Source organism: Chlamydotis macqueenii, chromosome 17 (assembly GCF_036417535.1).
Source record: "Chlamydotis macqueenii isolate bChlMac1 chromosome 17, bChlMac1.mat, whole genome shotgun sequence".
NCBI lineage: Eukaryota > Metazoa > Chordata > Aves > Otidiformes > Otididae > Chlamydotis > Chlamydotis macqueenii.
This window is the reverse complement of record NC_141572.1, coordinates 79,283-94,729: the sequence shown is the minus strand read 5'-3', so window position 1 is coordinate 94,729 and position 15,447 is coordinate 79,283. Positions and strand designations below refer to the sequence as shown.

The following is a 15,447-nucleotide window of genomic DNA, read 5'->3' as shown; positions in this document are numbered from 1 at the left end:
TCGTTAGCGCTGTGATCTGTGTTTCTCCAGGTGCTCTGGGTACAAAGGCAGGAAATGTACATTTCCCACTCAGGGCCATGCCGGCCCTGGATCTCTGCCAGCCTCACAGCGAGGGATCACCAGATTTTTATTCAAAACTTTCCTACCTCTTCCCTACACCTCTTGACAAGGAGCAGTTCTTATGCACATTGAGGCTGTGTATAATTATAACCTCAAAAGATTTATTTCAAGGTCTTTTAACTAAGACACACTAATTATGAATATTAATTCAAGACCTGTATTTTCTTTAAAACAGGAAACACAAAAGGATTTCATTAAACACAAATAATGTGAGTTCATGGCTGGCCATACAGCTGGTTCTAGCAGTATTTAATATTTCACCGTTACAGAAGAGTTCCCACACCTGGCTGGTCCTGCCCTGCGCGATGAGCAGGTTCTGCAGGTCAGCGTGGGATAAATTCCTCTGAGCACATACCAGGGGATGGGGCTCTCACAGTTCTCTGTTGTTTTCTGGAGCCTGGATTATCTCAGGAGAGCCTCTCTTCTTCCTGCATTTCTTTCATTTTAGCCTGATAAACAAACCACATATGCTCTTCGGTCAACAGCTGACCTGATCTGGTCAGAGATGTCCCTGCTCCTTGCAGGGGGGTTGGACTAGATGACCTTTGAAGGTCCCTTCCAACCCACACCATTCTATGATGATTCTAACCCTGTCGTGTGCCGTTTTCGTGTTTGATTTGTGGGATGCCTCCCTACCCACTGTAGAACACAAAGCCTGGGCACTTGCACTGTCTGACTATGTCCCCATCCCTGCCTCTGTTCCCACAGCTTAGATGAGGTTTTGATTCCCTTTATAATTTTACAGAAGCAAGAAATGCTGCTGTGGAAGTTTAAGCAATGAGAGGCTTCTTAAAAGATAGTTTGTGGCTTCCTTCATGTAGGTGCATTTACCAAAAAAAATGAGTTAAAATGTACAGAAAGCAACCAGTACCTTAATGTGACAGCGCTGGACTGTCTTACCTCTGTTATCTGGGCCAAGAGCGTTGCATGGGCTCTTCCTTCTTCATCTGCTTCTGAGCAGGAGTTGGTCAGTTGGTCTCCTCTGTCCTGCCCCCGAGCAGGCGGCTGACCTGGAGGAGGCTCGTGAAGGCTCCTTCCCTGTTTCCCAGCATCACTGTATCACTCTGGATTTCCGGAGCAGACAGCTGCTCCAGATTTGAGGCTATAAAAGTGTGTCTTTCGCTTGTGTCAACACATGAAGAACAGTGCCTTTCCTCTGAATCTGACTATTTTAAGAACATTTTTTTTAGGTACCTTGCAAATCTAATCTTCCAGCTTTTGAATGGCTGCCTTTTGCTGCCAGAGATCTTCTCAGGCCTTTGCACAGCAAATCTACAGATAGGGAATCTCTGGTGTGCTTTTACCTTAATTAATCCCCAACTCATCAACCATTCACTGCCAGAAAATGTATCACAGAAATTGAGTAAGTAAATCAAGTTAAGCGTCACAGCAAAATTGTGGCTGTTTGTTCTCTTGGTGTTAACTTTTGTTTGAGTACATGTAGTTATACACGTACAGTCCCATGTAAGGTCCTTTCCTTCCCCCCCCCTGACTATTTCTGAACGCAGATTCCATTCATTTTTTTTCTCTTTGGATAACTGAGGCTGTTTCCTTAGATGCTTTTCCCCTGTCCTAGAAATACCCATTCTTTCCAGCACAGTGCAAACTGGAAAGGACAAAATATAAATGTGGGTAGGTCCCTAGTCTAACATCAGGTGACAATAAGCCATGATAAATAAAACACTTGGCACATGTTTCGACTGGAAATCTGTGGCAAAATGGGGACAGGGTATCTCCTAAGCATCACCTTCAACAACTTCAACATTTCACTTTGCATGACTATGTAAGTGCTTGAACATTTCGGGTAACCTGGGGTTCTTACTTTAGATTGTTTTGCTGTAAAACCAACACTGGGTTTATCTTGAGGGAACTGCTCCCAGGAAAAAGGAGGGAAGAGTTTTAAAGAAAGGCTTTCCCGCAAGGCTGCCTCTTAAGCCCAAGTCACCAATGAACTTTAAATCTCAAACCTTTCACTTCAATCCCTCCTAAGTCCTGCTAACAATAATTCTTAAAATCAGAGTGGTGGGGAAGCTCCTTCAGCGCTGCGCCCACTCTGGGCTCATTCAGCTAAACCTGACATGTGCTTGGTCTGAGTCCAAGACCCTCCCGCCTCTTCCTCTGGCTCTTCTTTTGAATACAGCGGCAATAAAACACGTCTGAGCACCCTACTGCCACAATATGTTGTTATCACATTCTTCACCTTTAAAGAATTCCAATGTATGTTTCTCTACGTGTTTTTTTTCTCTATTTATTCTACAGAGTTCCCAAAATAAACTTATATTATTGATTCTGACAGTTTTCAGTTGGTTTGGGCATTTCAGTTGGGCGATTCCCCAAGCTTTGTGAGAGCAAACTCAGCTCGGAGCAGCTGTCTCCTTCCATTGTGAAAATTATTGGTTTCAGATGTAGAACACTGAGGTCCTTTGGGTTTATTTAATTTAAAAATATTCTTACTCTTCAAAATGAAAAAAATTAAGGCACATCGTATGTCATGGGACCTTGCTCCACAAATGGCATGTTTCTGGGCATTTTCCCCACACATCTTCCCTTTGCTTGGCTTGCTCTTTGATGTGTCTGAACTGGAAGAAAGCGGAGAGCTAAAAGTCCATTGCAACAAATCATATCATCAGTATAATGGGTTGAATTAAAGCGTAATTTACACTGACCGATTGAACAGCTTCCTTTCAGTCTTAATAAATGTAAAGTTTAATCAAATGCCAGATAACTGAAGCAAAAACCGTATGGGCAGCACCAGAACTGCAGCCCCGTCACACCAGAGCTCTGAGCAACCTGATCTGGTTGGAGATGTCACTGCTTCTTGCAGGGGGGTTGGACTGGGTGGGCTTTAACGGTCCCTTCTGACCCAAACCCTTCTGTGATTCTATGGATTAATTATTTTAATTGACAAATTCTCAGTTAAGTGCAGTGCAATGTAGGGGCTGAAATATTCAAAACAATTAATAGTTTTCCAAAAGGGGCTATTTCTGGTTGTAATTTTTGGGCTGCAGTAAGCATTTTTTCTTCTCCCTCATGGGTTTATCTCATTTCCTCCACAAACCCGTCTCCCACTCCAGCACCGTACAACTGGCCACAGTAAAACACAAGAACGATTGTCTTCTGTAATTCTTAGGCTCTGCCCAAAACCAGAACACATTTACATGAATGAGCGTAAATAAAGCCTTCCTGAACATCTTCACCTCATTTTTAATAACAGGAAATATTTTCTCTTGTATAAGTATTTCCCAACTTGGTCAACTTGCCTGGTTTTCTGTTCGGTTTTCCTGCTTTAAAAAGTCAGTAAGTTCCACCTCTCCTGCCTCCCTGGATTTAGGGAGACACAGAGCCACGCGGCTGTATCGGCACATCCCCTGCAGCCAGGGAAGAGATGCTGGGCCCTGCTCAGCGGTAGCTGCCATCTTCCCAGTCCATCTAAGCCAGCACCAGAAACTCTGTGTTTGTGTTTTCCCGCAGTACCGATCTCCCTCCATCACTTCCACACCACCTTGCCTGTTGGATGTGGAGCACCTCTTCCCACCCTCCAGTTAATTTTCCTTCTCCAACCGATTACCCACCTGCCTCAAAATTTGCACCACTCAGCCTGCAGTATTGTGCACGGAAAATGTGCGGAAAGGATGAGAATAAACAAATGCGTTTGGCTCATGGGAGTGGGAGGAGAACTTTCGTTTTATACTTGAAACGTGCTCAGTTAAGTACCCGTTAGGGAAGATTGTCACAGACACCCCCAAGGCCATAATGGCAGTTTCTGCTCACTGTGTCTGCGGAAGAAATGCAATGGATGAGGGGATTACAGAGGAGGAGTCAGGCTTATTCAGATTTCTGTTTTGAGACTTCTGATGTGCATTTTCCGGGGGTTTCTTCTTTTTCTTCTGACACTTGCAAGACTGATTTATTTGTTATTCATCAGTACCATAATCAGTGCTTTCATTTCCAGCCTTCTAAAAACAACTGGAGATGAAACACTTGTTGCTTATCAGCATTTTATATTCTGCTGGATAATCCTTAACTCAAAGACACGTAGCTCTGGAGAGCAGCGTGTGCACCATGGAGTAGCCCGGCTCTGGCTCCATCCCTTGTGCTCACTGTGGGGCATGCAGGGTGAGCCCCCATCCCTCCAGCTCTCCGGCAGCCATCCCAGCCCTGTTCCCATGACCCTTCGTGCAGGAGTTTGGCACAGTTGCTATGACGACCCTGTCACACAGCCGGCAGTACCCAGTGCAGGTTGGTGACTGTGGGGTGGCTCTTGGGGGGCGTAAGGACAGCATGGGCCAAACTCGAGGGTGCTTTGCAAACTGAGCACATGGGCTTTCCCCATCGGCCGCTCCCGTCGCTGCTCTGGCACCCTGCTCTCGCTGGGGAGGAGCAGCAAACGGCACTCTGAGCATCCCACTTGGAGATACCACCGTGGGGATGAGGAGGGACTGGGGATGGCTTGGCTGCACCCAAGGGTGCTGGCAAAGGGACCCCAGCACAGGGCAGGGAACTCACCTGGGGCATCCTCGGGGCTGGGCAATGGCCAGGCAGGGTGCTCCTGCGCAGGCAGAGCTGGCGCGGAGGTTGCACGATGGGATGCAGAGCGGTGGCAGGCAGGGTGCTGCCGGACACAGCCAGCAGCCGGTTGAATTTTCCACCTTGCTCTCATTAAGTGAATATGCACGGCTGAAAAAGAAGCGTAGTTGTAGCTAAATTGCATTGCTCTGAAGCTCTGTGAAGAGCCAGGGGGAAAAACTGGACTTCCCGTAGGGCTGCACAAAGTAAAGCAGCGTTTTACCAGAGACCTGACAAAGCTCCAAGGCGGGAGCATAGACCGGCATGTGGAGGCTCTGGGACTCTCTGGGATCCTCATCCCTAAGCAGAGCGCTGGCAGCAGAGATGCGTGGGAGCAGCAGCCTCTAGCCGTCGGTGCCCGGAGCTGCAGCCGCTGCTGGGAAGCTGCAGGCGGAGCAGCTCTGCACCGCCTGCCTCTTGCTGCCAGCTTCCCCACGCCCTGGTAATAGGTGGTTAAAAACATTCTGGGCAGTGAATACCGACTGCGTTATCACTTACGCAAATCTGGCACCGATGTCGTAAATCTGGAAAGAAATTCAGCAAATAAAGGTGGCTCCTGCCGGCCTGCGTTACTCTGCAATGATATCCCCCAAATAGCTGTTGAATGGCTGTTTCCTACAGCTACATGGAGAGCTGAGGATGAACATTAACTATATTTTCTTAGATATAATTTCTAGCTTTTATTCCCTAGCAATGACCTGAAGCACCTTCCTTTCCCCTCCTCCAAGCTTTCCCCCATCATTGGCACCCACGGTGCGGCAGGAACGGGAGCTCTGCTCACACCAGAGAAGGGAGAGATGCAGAAATATCCCTAGATATGGCTCAATCCAGCGACTCGGGACAGAAGGGGGAGCCCAGGAGACAAAATCGGAGAGCATCCCACCCTGCCGGGTTCCAACCGAGCTCTGGATGTTGATGGCATTCACAGAAACTTGCTTTTTGTTTCTGTAGCCACCTCTTGGTGTTTATTTATGGTTTATAGGAGACTGCTCTTGCCTCCAAGTCCATGCCGGCATTCTTGCTGCGCTAAATAGCGAGCCATTCCACCGGCAATGCCCAGAAATCGCCACCGCGCCGTACTCTGGTGTTGTCCTCTCTGTGTTGATGCGCCAAAACATCTTCTTCTGCCTCCTCTTCCCTCACGCTGATCCCTTCCCTCCAGACCTCTGATACCTGAATCACCTCCTTGCTGTGCCCATCATCCCCTGCCTGGTCTTAGCATTTAATATCCTGAGATATTTCCTAGCAAACGAATAATTTTCTGATTTGCTTAAATGACTGCTTCCGCCTCGCGCGGAGCCGGCAGCAGAGCAGCCATGGAAAGGAGCCTGGCAGGGTTTCGGCCGTACGAAGAAGGGGCTGCCTTTCCCTGCACTCCCCAAGACGTCTGGCAGGCGCAGAGACCACTGCCCACCACAAACCTGACCTGCTGAGACTTATTTAGCGTTTCCTAACAGGACAGGCTGTGCTGCAAGCCTGTTTACAGATAGTGCTGGTTCGTACTTCGGTATTTTTAGATACCTTCTCTTTGTTACACCTCTACTTTACCGCTCCAAAGCCCGACATCGATTACTGGCTCAGGTGCATATTAAAACGTAGCTCAGAAATAGACTGTTCTGCCCATGCCTGCCTTAGTAATTTCGCTCTAATTTATTGCTGACAATCGTTTGTTTTCCTCTCCAGCCAGGAACAATATGCCCATTGCAAAATACCCCAGAGCTACAGAGCCTCTCTGGCATGAATGGGAGAGGAAAACACTGAAGTGTGGACTAAGACACACGGTCTATGCTGTAAATGGGGATCAGTACATAGGAGAATGGCTGAACAACTTGAAACATGGTAAGATACACCATTTTGAGAAAAAGGACTGATTTAGTTATCTTTAGAAAAGTTCCTAGGGGCAGGGAGCGGTCAGCGGTTGTATATGCTCATGGAAGACCATTCATTCATGTACAACTGTATAAATACATCTTTGATATATGTCGTGCAAAAGTATTTGCAGAAATATTTCTGATAGGTAACTTGAAGGGCTTCTGCACGCACTCAGGGGCAGTTACCCGAAATATCTCGATAACAGATGTTGAAAAATCCTCTGCAAACACAGCACGCTGCAGTCAGCTACACGCAGCGGGATGTGCCTTGGCTGTGCAGTCCCTACAGCTCTCTCGGCTCCTAACTTGGCTAAATATTCATTTATCCTCAAGTCGTGGCCAGTGCTGCAAGAGACGGAGCCAGGGAAGGAGACCGTGACTCAGCCCTGAGCAGCGGGAGCAGGATAGGCTTGTTTACAAGCAGTAAACTGAGGTTTGGGAAGATTTAAGTGCATTCAGCAAAGGCCACACAGGAAGCCCCTGATGAAGATTAACGATGCATCCGACTCGGGAAGCTGAACTGAATCCCAGACATAAACCTGCCCCAGTGCAGGCAGTGCCACCTCGCCTGGGATGGAGCTGTGGGAAAGCATCTCCGTAAACCCTTCTGCTGACAACTGCGACGGTCTCCTCATAATTCCTCTTTATTAAACAGGTAGAGGCACCCAGGTATGGAAACGCACCGGAGCTGTCTATAGCGGTGACTGGAAGTTTGGGAAGCGGGATGGTTACGGCTCATACAGCATTCCTGACGCTTTAACCAAGGAGTACAAGAACGTATACACAGGCTGGTGGAAAAACGACAAAAAATGCGTAAGTGAGATGTCCCATGCCTGCCGGTGGCAAGACGGTGTTCCCCAAAATGTGGGGAAGAGCTGGGTGCAGACATGCAAAAAGATCACTTAAAATATTGATTTTTCAAATACTGGGGCTGAATTGAAGGGGTTTGGGGGAAATGAATATGTGGAACAAGAAAATTAAAGCAAGAGCAAAAGCCCTGGTGCTTAAGCCCTCTCTCCCTGCCCTCCCCAGCCTCGGTGCTCCTGGCGTTACTCACCTCGCCACGTCAGACGCTGCAGGAGCTGTGCCGTGTCCCACAGCTGGCAACAGGGAAGCAGCAGCCTGACTCCGGGCAGAAGTTACAGGAACAAACCTTCCTCCGGGCTTGGGCTCTCTTTAAATCTTAATTTGAACCTGCAGAAAGCCCAGGAGGCTTTATGAGTAAAAATCCATTATTCATAAAAAGCCAAACATGGCCAAGAGCATGCTGTCGCTCGACATCTCCTCTCTGGAGAGGGACCCAACCCCACCTGTCCGCTGGTGACCGAGCTCCAGCCCCAGCCTCCCACCAGCTGCTGCAGAGCAGCGATTGCTGCTCCGACTCACCTGCACCTCAGCCAAGCAGGACAAGAGGTTCATATCCTGTGTCTTAATACTTCTTGCCCATCCCTTTAATTCCCCTCATCCTTGAAGTGGTTGGAGGAACCTACATTGTAAGCACTGCAGGAAAATGTACCTCCTTCTGGGAGTTTCACAGCCTATCACACAAATAACGAGTTCTTTTGGAAATGAAGCCTGTCACATAAATCGCTGGTTTTTCTAAAGGAAACATAATGAGGAAGTCATCTGGTAAAAGTGACTGCAATCTTATGTGCAAAATCCTTGTAGGGACATTTTTTGATCTGCCAGTGGAAACCTTGTGTTTCCCTTTGTGTCTGCCCTTAAATTAAATTAACAGCCTCTTCGGCTCCTAACCGGTGTGTGACTCTACGGCTCCGGTCTCTTGGAGGCAGTTTCCCCTCCCGTTCTTTGAGGATATATTTTGGATGATTGAGCTTTGGTGAAAGATTTATAATGAGATCCAAATATCAGTAGCGTATTTTTTTTTTCTTCTACAAAACCTCCCTTCTGCATCCATGCAGTTTAATAAAATTAATGCTTAGAAAAATCAGTTATTTCCAGAACTGATTTTAATTTTTGTTCAGAGATAAATTAACACTTTTTATTTATTAGTAATATGTAAATATTTCTTCCTGGTATCACTCCCCAATATAGGGGTACCTCTAGACTCCTCTCAATGGCGAACACTTATAACAAACACCTCCTGGGGTCCCCGGCTTGCACACACCCAGTGGCCTTAATTCAGAAGTTCACCAGCCAAACCTGCCAGCGGTGTCGAGCCAGAGGAGAGAAAGCAAAGAGTGGAGACAGTTCAGTGTCAGAGCTGGCCTGCCCCGCCGGGGTGACGCCTGCCACCCCGGGAGCCTGGCCCGGTGCCCAGCTGTGGGGAGGCACGCGTGGCGTTGCTGCCTGCGCCTGCCGCTCTCACCACAGGCTGCCTGCAGGGTTGGCTTTAGTTTCTCATGAAGGAGGAAGGAAGCAAGGCAAGGGGCTGTTTAGGACATTGCCTCTTTGGGGGTGTGGACAGAGGAGAAAGCAAAACTCTCCATGGTCAGCATCACCTAGAGACCTTTGGTCTGCCCAAGGGTGACAGAAGGAGGTGCCCAGCCCGGGACACACGGGGCCGTAGGAAGCATCGTCAGTGTTGAAACGCATAAAATCCCCTTGTTGAGTATCCACAGGCAGGTTTATATACCAGTAAAACCTGCTTTTAGCTAAATATTAGCGGCAATCCTGCCAATGACAACACACTGAGATACAAACCTGATGTTTTCTCATGGGAATAAAATAATTTGCCAAAAAAATTCCCATACCATCACCTCTTGTTTCCTTTGACACAAGAACAGCCACTGAGCTCGGCCGCCAGCAGCCACGTGTAAGAGTACTAAGCAAAGGAGCAGCATATCAAAAAAGTTATATCCCAAAATTGAACACGGACTCGTTTCATACAGAGCTTTCTAACCGGCTATCTCTGTGCTGCCCTGCAGGGCCACGGGATGAAGTTTTACCCCAGCGGAGAGTGCTACGAGGGCGAGTGGAGTGATGGGCTGCGCAGCGGCTGGGGACAGATGCGCTACCAGGCCGGATCCGTCTACGAGGGACAGTGGCTGGCAGACCGCCCCAACGGGCAGGGGATGCTGCGGCTGCGTAAGTACCAGCCGGCCTTGCCCAATGTGCCTGCTTCCTTCAAGGTATTTGGTGTCGTGCTGCTCTCCAGATGCCTCTGCTCTCCACATTTCTCGCTGCTACATCGCATCTGCGGCCACAGCCTTGAGTCAGGGTTGTGGCCGCTCCCCCGTGTCGTCCCTCCTCTCCTGGTTTGGGGCTGGAGGCAGCACAGGCTGTGCAAGGGTCGGCGTTGCACTGCTCAGGCCCACAAGCATGAAAGCTTATTTTTGCTGTGATTTACATTTAAATGACTGGGATGGTTAGGGTTAGAGATAATATACTGTTGGGTTAGAGAAGAGCAAATCTCCCTTTTCAAGCCAGGCGCTCTGCCAGACATGCTTTCTAACTGCTGCATACCACAGAGGAGTCCAATTTCCAGCATGGAAAAAAAAAAAAAGTGAGAAGTTTTCTTTTTGAGTTCACCCCATCCCCTCTTTTACTTCCAACACTGGCTCACGTTGAGTGAACGCAGGGGTTCCGTTAGTACACAATCCCTTCCCAGAAATAACATCGAGCACATCATGGATTGGGAATGTTGGGTGCAATTTCAGCATAAAAATAGAAATTTGATTTTTTTTTCCCTTATTTTGCTTAGAGTTTTACACATTTTTCCCCAAACCAAAGAATCCAAATTCTTTGCAGTACAAGGCACTGCGTTCCAGGAACATTTGAAGAAATATCATCTCCATATTATTATTCCTGTATTCTGATTTTTTTTTGCTTTGAAAGTGATCTCAGGGCTGGTAATTAGCTAAGCAAAGCAGCTGGGAGGCACGACCACGACCTTCACTGCACATCACACGCACAACGGCACTCTCTCTGCTGACTGTAATGTCACTTTGGACTGATGGCTCGTCAGGATGAAATCAGCACCCGCTTCCAGGGGCAACTCCTTCCACTGCTCTGCTACGCTCCCGTCAGTCACTGTTACTTACAAACCAACAGTCCCTGCGGGCTGAGCTGCGGCTCAGAGCCTGGTTGCCTCCGGCGTAGCCTGCAACTAATTGCGAGCTGGATTCCTTCTGGTCAAAATTAGCCAGAGCAATTATTTCATACCCACAAGCTTCATGTATTCAGCTCAGCCGCTGGAAGCGTGCCCACGTGCCAGCAGCTTTGCAATGGTGAAAGAAAAGGAGTTCTTCAGTGGAGGTCATGATAAGCTGCAGCTCAAGATTAAGTTGCTTGTAGTGGCAGTGTTCCCGGCGAGGGCGAGCTCGGCTGGCAGCGCCACGCTGATTTGCCGCCTCTGCTACAGCCTGTGGCCAACAGCTTTTAAATGGAAGCGTTGCATGCCTGCAGAGATCTCGGTCGTGAGCAACGCAGCCTCTTAGATGCGCTGGGGGAGTGTGGATGGGAGCAGCCGGGCGCTGTGGTGCAGCCAGGGCATTCGATGGCCCCTCCATCACAGCCGGGTCTGTGATTTTGGTGGTTTCTGAGATGTCAGTGGCTGGAGAGCAGAAGCTGAGCTGTTCCCACCAGCGGGCATCGCAGATCGGTGTTGCAGGCAAGTTGAAGATCACCACCACCACAGCTCCAACCTGTAAAGCAGACCCTGCCTGAAGAGCCCAGCAGCCATGCTCCCTGGAAGCATTTTTGGTTTTCCCTCTTGCCTCATGGCGTTCTGGTGGTCCCCAGCTCCTTCTGTGGCACTGTGCGGGGTGCCCTGGTACTTTGGCTACCTCTTGCCATGAAGAATGGCAGAGTTTGGCTGAGATCCAAAGATATTTCCACTAACTTGGTCAGAAATCCCTGTGGTTTTTGGCTTAGAAACACTGTATCTGGGAAAAAGGGACAGCAGAGGTCTCTCCTGGTGAGAGCAAGGTGGCCTGGACAATCCCAGCCCCAACGCCACTGTGAGTGTGATGCTCCTTCTCAAGCAGCATCCCTGACCGAGGCTGCTCTCTTCCCCTAGCAGCTCTGCTTTCCCTGTTAGTGATGGATGGATGGATTCCTGGAGAGCAGCACAGAGCTGCTCTTGACCTGCAGAAAAATGCCAAGAGATGCAGTACAGCTGGAAAAACAGTCTGTTACCGATTGCCTGAACTGTTCAGACACTCACAGCAATCCTCGCTCTAAAATTAATTGAGGAAAAACATAACTACAAGTATTATTTGAAATCAAGTTTATTTTGACTGGACAGTGATCAGACGGTGCTGCTGGTCCTTGCCCAGGCACGCAAACTTCTTCAAGCCAGGGATCCTGCATGATTTGTTGCAGTGACAAATCCGGAATTTGTGTCCTGTAATTTTTCACGTTGTGAAGAGTGACGCAGCTACCAGCCTTAGCCTGGGCTCGCTCACTCCGCCTATCAGCAAGAAATGAATACCACCAGGTGAAGAACAAAGCAGGTAAAAGCAGTTCTTGTTCCAAGCGGGCTTTTTCCACAGCCTTTTCTCCCTCCGCAGCACAGCAAACTGAGCACCACAGAAGCAGAACGACCCACTGTGCTGCAGCCCCCTCCGAATTACTGAGAGGAGCCAGACAGATTATTTCCTCTTTTGTCGGTTTGTTGTGTTGATCGGTTTCGCTTGTAGCCCCTTACGAAATGGTGCGGATTTCGTGGTCTGTTCCTGTTTAATTGCAGCAAATGAAAATCGATATGAAGGAGGCTGGAAAGATGGGAAGAAGCATGGCCCAGGGAAATTTTTCTACTTGGATAAGGGACAGTTGTTTGAAGGTATCTGGGCAGCAGATACACCAAAATGCGGAACTGTGATTGACTTTGGCAGAGTCAAAGCTCCTGCCCCTACTCAGTATCCGATCCCAAAGGTAATTGCTCGGAAATTTCATTTTTGCTACTGATGTTTGCATTCATCAGCGCTCGGGGCAGCTCTCCAGGTAGCATTTCATTCTCCAAGCGATTACCGCCACGGGGTTCCCAGCTCTCGGGGTGTGTACTCAGGCTTTGGCCAGCAGTGTCCTAATCGGCCCCACGGGGACAAACAGCCCATCCAGTCACCGCTGGAGCCTCCTCATTGCCTGCATCTGAAAAAATGCAGTTGTCACGCACCAAAACTGCTTAGAGACCTGAAGCAGCACAAAGGAAGCGGGGACAATAGAGGCAGAGACAATAGTGGGATTTGCGTCAAAACCAAATTATTTCACCAAGCCAAACCGCTAAAGCTGACCAGACCTTACCAAAACCTGAGCAGCTGCAGCACTAATGTCGCTGTTTCCTTTACCTGGGCACCCTGGTTCAGGGGCTCATCCGTGTCCAGCAGCCTCGCGTGCACGTAGCTTCCCACCTTGCCCCAAGGTGGGCAGAGGGGTATCTGAGAGCCAACATCCTTCGCTCCCCTTTTCCCTTAAGAATGACACAGGCTGTGGAGGAAGAGCTAGTCACCGTCATCCTCCTTGATGAGATGCACAGTGGGGCACGTGGACATGCTGGGCCATCACCCTGGCAGCTGCTGGCTCCTTGCATGTCACTTTGGTGCGGGAGCCAGAGGACGGGAGAGCCTGTCCTCAGCTCCATGCCCTTGGAGGAGGAGAGGGAACAGGGATCAGCAGGGAACAGACGTGGCCTCAAGTGACACAGCTGGCCAAGAGTCTCAGCTTGAATCCCCATAGTCTGCGTGCCAAACACGTGAAATAGAAAGCCATCGCATTTCTGAGGGATGGTTACTGCACGACGTGGGTAGGGAAGCTCCTCCTTGCTTAGAGCTGAGCAGACCCACACTGGGTAACCGCGAGACACTGCTTCACTCCAATAGCACAAGGAATAGCATGGCCCCGTGGCAGGTAAAGCTACCTACCTCCCCCCTCTGCTCCAGGGACAAGGTTCTTGCAAATGATAACGAGCACACGCTGCTACCAAATCCCACGGTACATCTTTGCTTCCCTTATTTTTTCAAATCTGTTTTCTGTAGCAAGGGCCCTGTGAGCACATTTTTGTCAAGCCAGTTATCCTGTAAGTACTAGGCACGCCCATGGCAGTGCAGAATAATAAACACCAAACACTCACCAGGGAAAAACAATCTTGACTTTGCAAAAAGAGTAGAAGGAGCAGTACTTCTGTAGCTGAAAATATTTACCTTACAAGATTTGTCAAAGATCAGTCGAGAGCCCAGCAGCCCTGGGATGAATTGCCATTTCGCTAAAGCAGGATGTTCAAGCCTGGCTGTTTAGTTTCCCTGAAGATTAAGTTATGACCCAGTTTTCTTCTGCTCTATGAGCAAAACGGAAGCATCAACTTTCACTGCCGTTATTGCTCCTTCCATTGGAAGAGATTTATTTACCTCAGAATATGAAGGAAGTAGCAGATAAAAGGAGAAAAACTGACTTCAGATTTTCAGAAACCTTTTGTCAAATTACTGTTGCAAGTTGTTAGAGAAAACCAGATGTAGGGTGAATGTTAGAAACTGCCAAAACTAGAGATGGAGCAAATAGTCAGCTTTTGGCTGGCAAGAGGCTAAGGTTGAGGGTCTGCATGGGAAAAGCATCACTGTGTGTCTTCGTTAGCAGGTAAAAGGAACAAACAGCAGGGACCAGGACACAAAACAGCTGAAAACTAGAGCACGATTGTCACAAGCTTTGAAATAATCCAGAATGTAGATGGTGGCATTGCATCAAGGCAGAGTTTGAACATAAACTGCAGAGGCGGGGAAAGATAAAACATGGTGGACTTGGGATATTTGCTGTTATAATTATTGAAGCCAAAGCTTCAAAAAGCGTAACAAAATAAGTAAGAGGACTGGATGTCACCACCACACACACACGCAAACCCCCTAGAAAACATCAGGACACGAAGCAGGTCAGCATGAGGTGACAAGTTCCTGGCAGGGCTTTGCCACTTCCTTCTTAAGAATTTGGATCCAGTTTCACGCAGCTTACGTGACTCCAGGCTCCTGCTTTCATGGGACTTTTGATGCTCACGTGGGCGACTGCAGTTACTCACCTTTTAAAACTACAAGTAAGACCCAACAGGCTACCAGTCAAAGCTGATTTTGTCTAAGAATGCGTTTTGTTAAAGGAGAATCGGCTCGCTCCACGCAGAGCTATTTCAAGGAGATGAAGCGATGTTCAACGTGCTGATAAAATTAGGAAAGAGTAGCAACGTTTCAAAAATAGTAACTGAAAGGCTGCAATATAAACTGAAGTCCTGATACACGGGAACGTCTCCATTAATGCTTGAGTAATCAATACCCATAAAACCTTAAGCTTCTTCAATCACACTGCATAACTGATTTGTATTTTTTTTATTTAGATTGAACTAGCTGATCCAGATGGTGTTTTAGCAGAAGCCCAGGCGGTATTTGATGACAGCCAGAATGAATAACCGGATGCTGAAGAAGGAAAAAAAAAAAAAAAAAAAAAAAGCAGATAAGAACATGATCCTGGGTTGATTCATTTGAGTCTCAAATCCATACTGTGATGTGTCATGCCATGGTCTGCCTCACTTTTCCCTCAAGGCTGCCCATGTGTGCTTCACTGCAGGTGGCTTTGCTCAGAGGCCTCCTCCCACTCCTCGTTATTTTGGAAAAGAAAGGCAAAAAAAAAAGGAAAAAAAAAACGAAAAAAAACCACACAAGCAGCAAAACGCTGGAAGACAGTCACAGTGACTTTTTGCCCAGCTCCTCTGGCTTATTCCTCCTGCAAAGAAATCGCACTCCCGTTGGTTTCAAGGTCTTTCACGCTGCCTTAGAGAAGCAGCAGGGTTTCTTTTATATGCTATAAAAGCAAAGCTCTAGAAAAGTACAGTCAAATAATTGTCCCCTCCCACTCCCCCCAAACTTAGCCCAATACGTACCTATGACCCAAGATGGCTTTTGAAGCTGTAACAGATCATGTTTCAATTAATATTTTTATTAATACTACTTCA

At 48.1% G+C, this 15,447-nt stretch overlaps 2 protein-coding genes across 5 annotated transcripts in view; one reads left to right on the top strand and one right to left on the bottom strand.

Annotated features, from left to right (window-relative positions):
- The window catches only part of TMEM120B (transmembrane protein 120B), a 24,716-nt gene extending 16,633 nt beyond the window's left edge, over positions 1–8,083 (bottom strand). The window contains exons 1-3 of one of the 2 annotated variants that reach the window (XM_086761412.1): positions 7,950–8,083; positions 7,615–7,751; positions 4,627–4,797 (exon numbers count right to left, since the gene is read on the bottom strand). In XM_086761412.1, coding sequence (XP_086617538.1) covers positions 4,627–4,635 — 9 coding nt within the window. In that variant the 5' untranslated portion in view covers positions 4,636–4,797; positions 7,615–7,751; positions 7,950–8,083. Of the gene's footprint in view, positions 1–4,626; positions 4,798–7,614; positions 7,752–7,943 lie in introns of both variants that reach the window. The other variant, XM_086761413.1, reaches the window with a different exon arrangement.
- MORN3 (MORN repeat containing 3) overlaps positions 1–15,447 on the top strand; it is a 17,520-nt gene extending 2,073 nt beyond the window's left edge. For 2 of the 3 annotated variants that reach the window (XM_086761414.1, XM_086761415.1), the window contains exons 3-8: positions 4,257–4,359; positions 6,370–6,525; positions 7,213–7,370; positions 9,446–9,605; positions 12,211–12,395; positions 14,833–15,447. In XM_086761414.1, the coding sequence (XP_086617540.1) occupies positions 4,287–4,359; positions 6,370–6,525; positions 7,213–7,370; positions 9,446–9,605; positions 12,211–12,395; positions 14,833–14,904 (804 nt within the window). In that variant the 5' untranslated portion in view covers positions 4,257–4,286 and the 3' untranslated portion in view covers positions 14,905–15,447. The remainder of the gene's footprint in view (positions 1–4,256; positions 4,360–6,369; positions 6,526–7,212; positions 7,371–9,445; positions 9,606–12,210; positions 12,396–14,832) is intronic. The other variant, XM_086761416.1, reaches the window with a different exon arrangement.